Raw genomic sequence first — 6,322 nt, 5'->3', positions numbered from 1 at the left:
AGATGAGGAAATCGAATCTTGGGGAGATTAAGTGGCTCAATGCAGTTTGAACCCAAGGGTGTCTGACCTCAGAGCCCATGCTCATAGCCATCAAGCAGGCCAAGGGTGCTGTAAGCTGCTGGTTGCAGAGTGAGCTGTTATAAAGGATGGGTCATCTCTGCCCTCTGAGGCTAGACAGCACTAGAAAGGGCTCAGCCTTGTTTTTATGGAGGATACGTTCACCCTCTCTATCCCCTAAACATCACAGTTCTGAAATGTCTTGAAACTTGAGATTTCTTTTCTCTCATGCAAATATAGCTAAAATGTAAGAACTTGAGACTAAATGGGGGCGACTCTGAAATGCTGACAGTGGCAGAGTCGTTTCCTTACCTGTAAAGCGACGACCCAAGTCAGGCCCTTGCATGTAGGAGGTGATGGATAAATATGCTGAAGAAAGAAGAGATGAGAGCCGGTTCTGTCTAGAACTCAGGCAGCGTGGTGGGATGGGATAGTTAGCAGGGAGCAGTGCCCCTTTGGCGCCCCCACCCCATAGAGGGCTGCCAAGAGGAGGGCAGCCCTCAGAGCAGAGTCAACTGGGGTTTTCTGGGGTTGTCCATGCTCCTGCTGGAAGGATGCGCAAGGAGGTCCCCAGCTTAGACGGACGGGCAGCACTAAGTGTGGCCAGGGGTACCTGGGTTGGGGGCTGAGCAAGAGAAGAGGTCACGGCTGTTCAGTATCAGGAGGACCCTCTCCTTGCCCCGGCTCTGCTGCCCTCCCCGCTGCCCAGCCCCTGGCTGCTGCCAGCTCTGCCATGCTCCTCCCTCCCCACCATCGGGGGGCTCCTTTCAGGACCTTCCTCTTCTCAGACAGCTCCTCATGAGCCTCTCTGCCAGGCTCAGGGGGTCAGGAGAAGGCAGGGGGCCGTAAGTGGTGGTGAGCCCGAGACCACTGTGATCAGGGCAGTCATGGTGGGAGAGGGTCTCAGGGAGGGGGGCTAGGGAAGGCCAAGTTTGGGGTGCCAAGGACTACGAGGGGCTGCAATAGTGAGCATTACTCACTTCCCATCCCCGTGTCTTGCAGAAGTGGCCCATGCGATCTCGTCTCTATGCTGGAGGCCTGGGGGGCTCTGGCCTTGAGCCCACCACAGCTACCACCTCAAGCCAAAGAACAACGGAGGCAGAGGCCAGAGCCCAAGTCTCTGAAGAGGCAGACGCTCTCTTTCCCACGAGGCCACGCTCACCAGCTCTCGGTGACAAATGAGCATCACCACTTGCCTCTTTCTCCTAGACTACGACTCGAGCTTAGGAACCTAGATTCTCTACCAGCCCTGCCTGTCTTCCCTCTGACTCTCAGCCCTCAGATTGCACAGACTCAGGTTCAGCTCCCAGGTTCCAGCACGCAGACCAGGCGAAGCAGTGGGCCCTTCGGCAATGGGAGGGTACTCAGGAGCACTGGGGGAGGCAGGTGTTGTGGTAGCTGCAAGGGAAGTGGGAGAGGACAGGGTTTGGTTGGGTTGGACGTTGAGTTAGGGCACCGCCCCTGCTTTCTCCCCTAAGCTTCCCACAAACCCTCCGGACATGCAGGTGCAGAGGTGGAGGCCTAGGAGGGCAGCAGCTGCAGGTGCTGATGGGAAAGCCAAGGGCCGGACAGGCTCTGGGCAGCTGTGAGTGTGAACAGAACTGGGCCAGGGTCACGTAGGCAGATGGAAACTGAAGAAGGGAGCCTGCTTGTTATTGCTCCACAAGACATTACCTGATGTCCAAGAGGCAGGGGGGAATTTAGGAGTCTTGTCTGCACTGTGGTCTCTCCAGCTGCCCCTCATCACTACACTTCCTCCCTCTCTGGGCCCTGCGCCCTTCCACTCTTTTCTTGATAATGACTTAGATTTATGGGTTAAGCCAGAAAGCTTGCGTTGCTTGCATTCCAGTTTCCAGAGAAACTTTTCGATGGTCCCAGCTGCCTAGTTTGACATGATCTTATCCCAGAGGCAGGCCTACTGGAACTGAAGCAGACAGCACCTGAAGGCCTTGAATCTGAAGGATATTGATGGGCCTGATTACCTCCTTGAAGGACCTTTGAAGGGGAACACTTACCTTTTCCAGGGGATGATAATTAGTCTTCTCTTTCCATTATGTTAGAAACCTAACCTCCAGGAAAAACAAGATAGGCCTGTGTTCACTGGGTTCCTTATATGATTTTGGCCCAAGGCCTCACTGGCTCTGGAGTTACTTCTACAATCTGTCTACAAATGAGCTCTCCAGGGGCAGCTTCTCCCCACAGGCACTGCCCTCCCAGGCACTCCTTAAGTCTTGCCACGGGGTGCCGGAGATCTCTGAGAGCTTTAGTGGAATTTCTCTCTGGCTCTGAAGAAATCATTTGAGGACCAATCCTAGAGTCTACACATACTAAAAGTAACTTTTCAGATCAGGGACAGCTTCAAACCCAAAGGCACCTGAAGTCCAGACAGAGAAGGAACCAGCTTTTTGTTAAAGATCAGGACCTCAGAGCGGGAGGGGATGGACCAGGCTGACTCGAGTCCCAACACGGGTAGCCTTAGAGCCACCATTGCCATTGTGAGACTAAATGAGGCTCTGGCATGACGAGCCACTGCTCCTCCACAGGGCTGGACAGGGCAGCAGGGGAAAGGGGCTGAGGGGTGACTCAGCAGGTTGGGGTGGAGGCAGAAAAAGACACAGAACGTCCCAGCCGCGGGCTGCCTGGGATGTGGGAGAGCAGCTGAACAGTGGCTGGGAGCCATGGGGAGAAGGTCTCAGCCAAGGCCGAACTCATAAATCTACCAAGTCTCCACTGAGGGACCCACTGAGAACGGCTCCTGAGCAGCTGGATGAGGCCAGGCAGGGGCAGAGACCAGGTGTGGGTGGGCATGAGCACAGTGTTCCTCACAAGACCATAAAAGTCCAGCTTGAATGTTCTATTTTTAAAGCCAAATAGCAATAACTTCCTGGTTGAGTTTGAAAGTGGTAGGCAGAGGAACAGATGAATCTCTTCCCAAGCTGGTGGCACACAATCTTTTTCTGGGGAATGAAACTGGGCAAGCTGGTTTGGGGCATACACTGGGGGGTCCCCTTCTGATAGCTAAGGAGACTAGTTTGGGGCCTGCCCCACCCGACCCTGCTCAGACTCCAGCTTTTGCCCAGTAGTATCAGGCCCCCCTGGGGTGACTGCATTACCCTGGTAGAGAAGACCAGGACAGCAAAGGAAGATGAAGCTGGTGGACCGTTGAGGAAGGGGAAGTGCATTCAATACAAGTTTCTTAGGCTGCCCCAGGCTCCTGTTTTCCTTCGTGCCCAGGCCAGTCTGGGGTCCAGAGGCCATGTCCTCCAGCTGGAGAGCAGCCAGCACAGGTCAGGTTGCCAAGGGGCTGCGGAGGAGGCAGAGTCAAGGGAAGGACCAGAGGACGAATGGGAATGACCGGAGGAAATGTCAGGTCAGAGACTTGGATCCACAAAGGAACCAGAACCAGGAGTTCTTTGCCTCTGCAGCAGAGGAATAAAAACACCGGCTCACTGAAGACTTTTTATTCCCACCAGGTCTAGGGGCATGGGATAGGCAAGAGTGGTAAAAGGCAGGTTAAGACTCAAGTCCAAAGACAGCTTTGGTCCCCCTGGGAACAGGGGTGTGTGGGCAAGAGGCTCCAAAAGGAAACAGAAGTACAGATGACAAAATGCCACTAAGGTGGCCTAACTCAGGAGTCAGGGGGATGGCTGGCCCACTTGGCTAGCTTGTACTGCCTGCCCGGGTGCCCATGACCCGAGGTGGCAGGACAGGCAGAGATGGCCAGCACAGCTTCCCCAGAGTTGGATGTGCATCTGCTTCCCGATGAGCAGCAGAGTTGCAGGGCAGAAGCTTGGGCCATGGGAGAAGCAGAGCTGGCCGAGGGATGTCTAAGTAGAAGGTGGAGACTGTGGATTTTACCAGTTGGGAACTAGGGTAATTAAAATACAAGATCTAGTCTTCTCTGAGAAATTCCTTTTCTCTTCCTCTGGAAGGGGCCTGGCTAGGACGAATCAGATGGCACTGTCCTCCCCCTTTTGTGGCACAAGCCCCAAACCCAGGGCCCCTGCAAGCTTGGTGCTGTAGACCAGGAGCTGGCTCACTGGCCAAATCCAGCCCACCTCCTCCCACCCCCTGCAGGTTTTTGTAAATAAGTTTTTGTGGGTTATGGTCATACCCATTTGTTTACATGTTACCTATAGCTGCTTTCCTGATACCACAGCAGAGTTGAATAGCTACGACAGATTAAGCCTAAAATATTTACAATATGGCCCTCCAAGAAAAGATATACCGCCCTTCACTCTAGATCACAGGTATTCAAAGTGTGGTCTGGGGACTCTGGGGGCGTCCCTGAGGCCCCTTCTACGTGGCCCAAACTATTTTCATAATACAAGATGCTATTTGCCTTTTCTCACACTTCTCTCACGCATCATGGAATTTTCCAGAAACCACACAATATGTGATATCGCAACAGATGGGATGTAGAAGCAGATAGGAGAATCCAGCTATCTATTGCAACAGACATTAAAGGTATTTGCAAAAATGTAAAACAATGCCACTCTTCCCACTAAATATTTTCCAACATGGAAAATAATTATTTTTCATAAAAATGTTATATATAGTCACATATAGTGGGCTCATTAATGTAATTTTTTGAAGATTTTTTTTCTTTATTTATTTGAGAGAGAGAGAGCACGCACACACATGGGGTGGCAGAGGGGGAGGGAGAAAGAAAGAAGAAGACTCCCGCTGAGCGCAGAGTCCAACTACACACAGATCCCCCACAACCCTGAGATCACGACCCGAGCTGAAACCAAGAGTCAGTCGCTCAACTGACTGAGACACCCAGGTGCCCCTAATTAATGTAATTTTTAAATAACAGCAAGATGTCAGCTGTCGAGAAGCAAGCAAAGGGCAAGGGCCCACCTCAGCCACCTAGGGCACGAGCTGCAGCATTACGTGTCAGCTACAGAAGACAGCTGAAGAAGCTGATCGTGTACTGAATAAACCGGGAAGTAACGCAGGGGCAAAGACGACTGAGGTTTTTTTTAACCAGAAAAAACTTACAAAAAATTATGGTCCAGAAATCAGAACAAGCACAGTCCTCCACATTGAGGATGCTGGAAGGAGAAAAACAAGCTCAGTAAATCAGGCCTAAATCACATCAGTTACCTCCGGCTTCAGTGGGCTGGAACCTCTGGGTTGGGGCCAAGTTGGATGAAAATAGATTCCATGTCCCACATCCCAGAAACCACAGCTAACTGCAGGCTGGGCGGCAGAGCCCCTAGAGCTCCTGGTGCACATACAGGTACACTCTCTATAAAGGTGCGAATTTTAAAGAGCGCATGAGGAGGGAGCCCATGTCCGGTGAACAGAAGACCATCAAGGTACCAAGGTCTGATGCGCTCTGAGAAGAAGTGCAGAAGCACAAACCAGAAGTTGAAGCAAAGCTCAGCTGTCACCGCTGAAGTGTGGCCATGTGCCAAGCCTGCTGGGGAGGGCTCCATCTCATCGCCAGTAGCCATGGGCCCGGGTGCTGGGAGGGCCGCCAGATGGGGGATGTGCCAATCAGCAAAACTCCTCCTGCACAGGCCAGGCTGGGTGAACGTGCCTCCCTAACGCAGTTACACTACCCCACCAACTGGCCAAGGAATTGAGACTCTCTTTCACAAGGCTCATCTATCTTGGCAACAACGCACCACCACCATTATTTCCCTGGACAGAAAGGCAGGCCAGGACAGACCTTTTTCTTTCTTGCTTTTGGCAGCTTTGTCATAAAAATATGCCATTGAGGGCGCCTGGGTGGCTCAGTCGGTTAAGGTTAAGCGTCTGCCTTTGGCTCAGGTCATGATCCCGGAGTCCAGGGATCGGAGCCCCTGCATCATCGGGCTCCCTGCTCAGTGGGGAGTCGGCTTCTCCCTCTGCCCCTCACCCCTACTCATGCTTGTGCTTTCTTCTCTCTCTGTCTCTGAAATAAATAAATAAATCTTAAAAAAAAAAGTGTAATTCTAGGGGAGGCTGGGTGGCTCAGTCTCATAAGCCATGGACTCTTGGTTATAGATCAGGTCAGGATCTCAGATCATGCGATCTAGTTCCACCTTGAGCCCCTCAGGCTCTGCATTCCACTTACAGTGCCCCTCCCCTCGTGAGTGCTCATGCCTGTGTGTGGGCTCCAAATAAATAAATAAATAAATAAAATCTTAAAAAAAGAAAGAAAGAAAGATAGGTGGAACTCTACATGGGGGGAAATGGTGTTACTAAAAAATTATGAAATCCTAGGCTGTATTTGAAATCCCAGGCTGAGTACAGGACACCGGGTTAATAGATT

At 52.0% G+C, this 6,322-nt stretch overlaps 1 protein-coding gene across 1 annotated transcript in view; it reads left to right on the top strand.

Moving 5' to 3' along the window:
• The window catches only part of TCF23 (transcription factor 23), a 6,404-nt gene extending 1,783 nt beyond the window's left edge, over window positions 1–4,621 (top strand). Inside the window, exon 3 of the mRNA XM_081797043.1 lies at window positions 1,060–4,621. Within this exon, the coding sequence (XP_081653169.1) occupies window positions 1,060–1,239 (180 nt within the window). The 3' untranslated portion in view covers window positions 1,240–4,621. The remainder of the gene's footprint in view (window positions 1–1,059) is intronic.
• Window positions 4,622–6,322: the final 1,701 nt, after the last annotated feature.

The sequence above is a fragment of the Leptonychotes weddellii genome, chromosome 10 (assembly GCF_054177405.1).
Source record: "Leptonychotes weddellii isolate Sample4059 chromosome 10, ASM5417740v2, whole genome shotgun sequence".
NCBI lineage: Eukaryota > Metazoa > Chordata > Mammalia > Carnivora > Phocidae > Leptonychotes > Leptonychotes weddellii.
The sequence above is the reverse complement of the archived record's forward strand: the minus strand, read 5'-3'. Positions and strand labels throughout refer to the sequence as shown.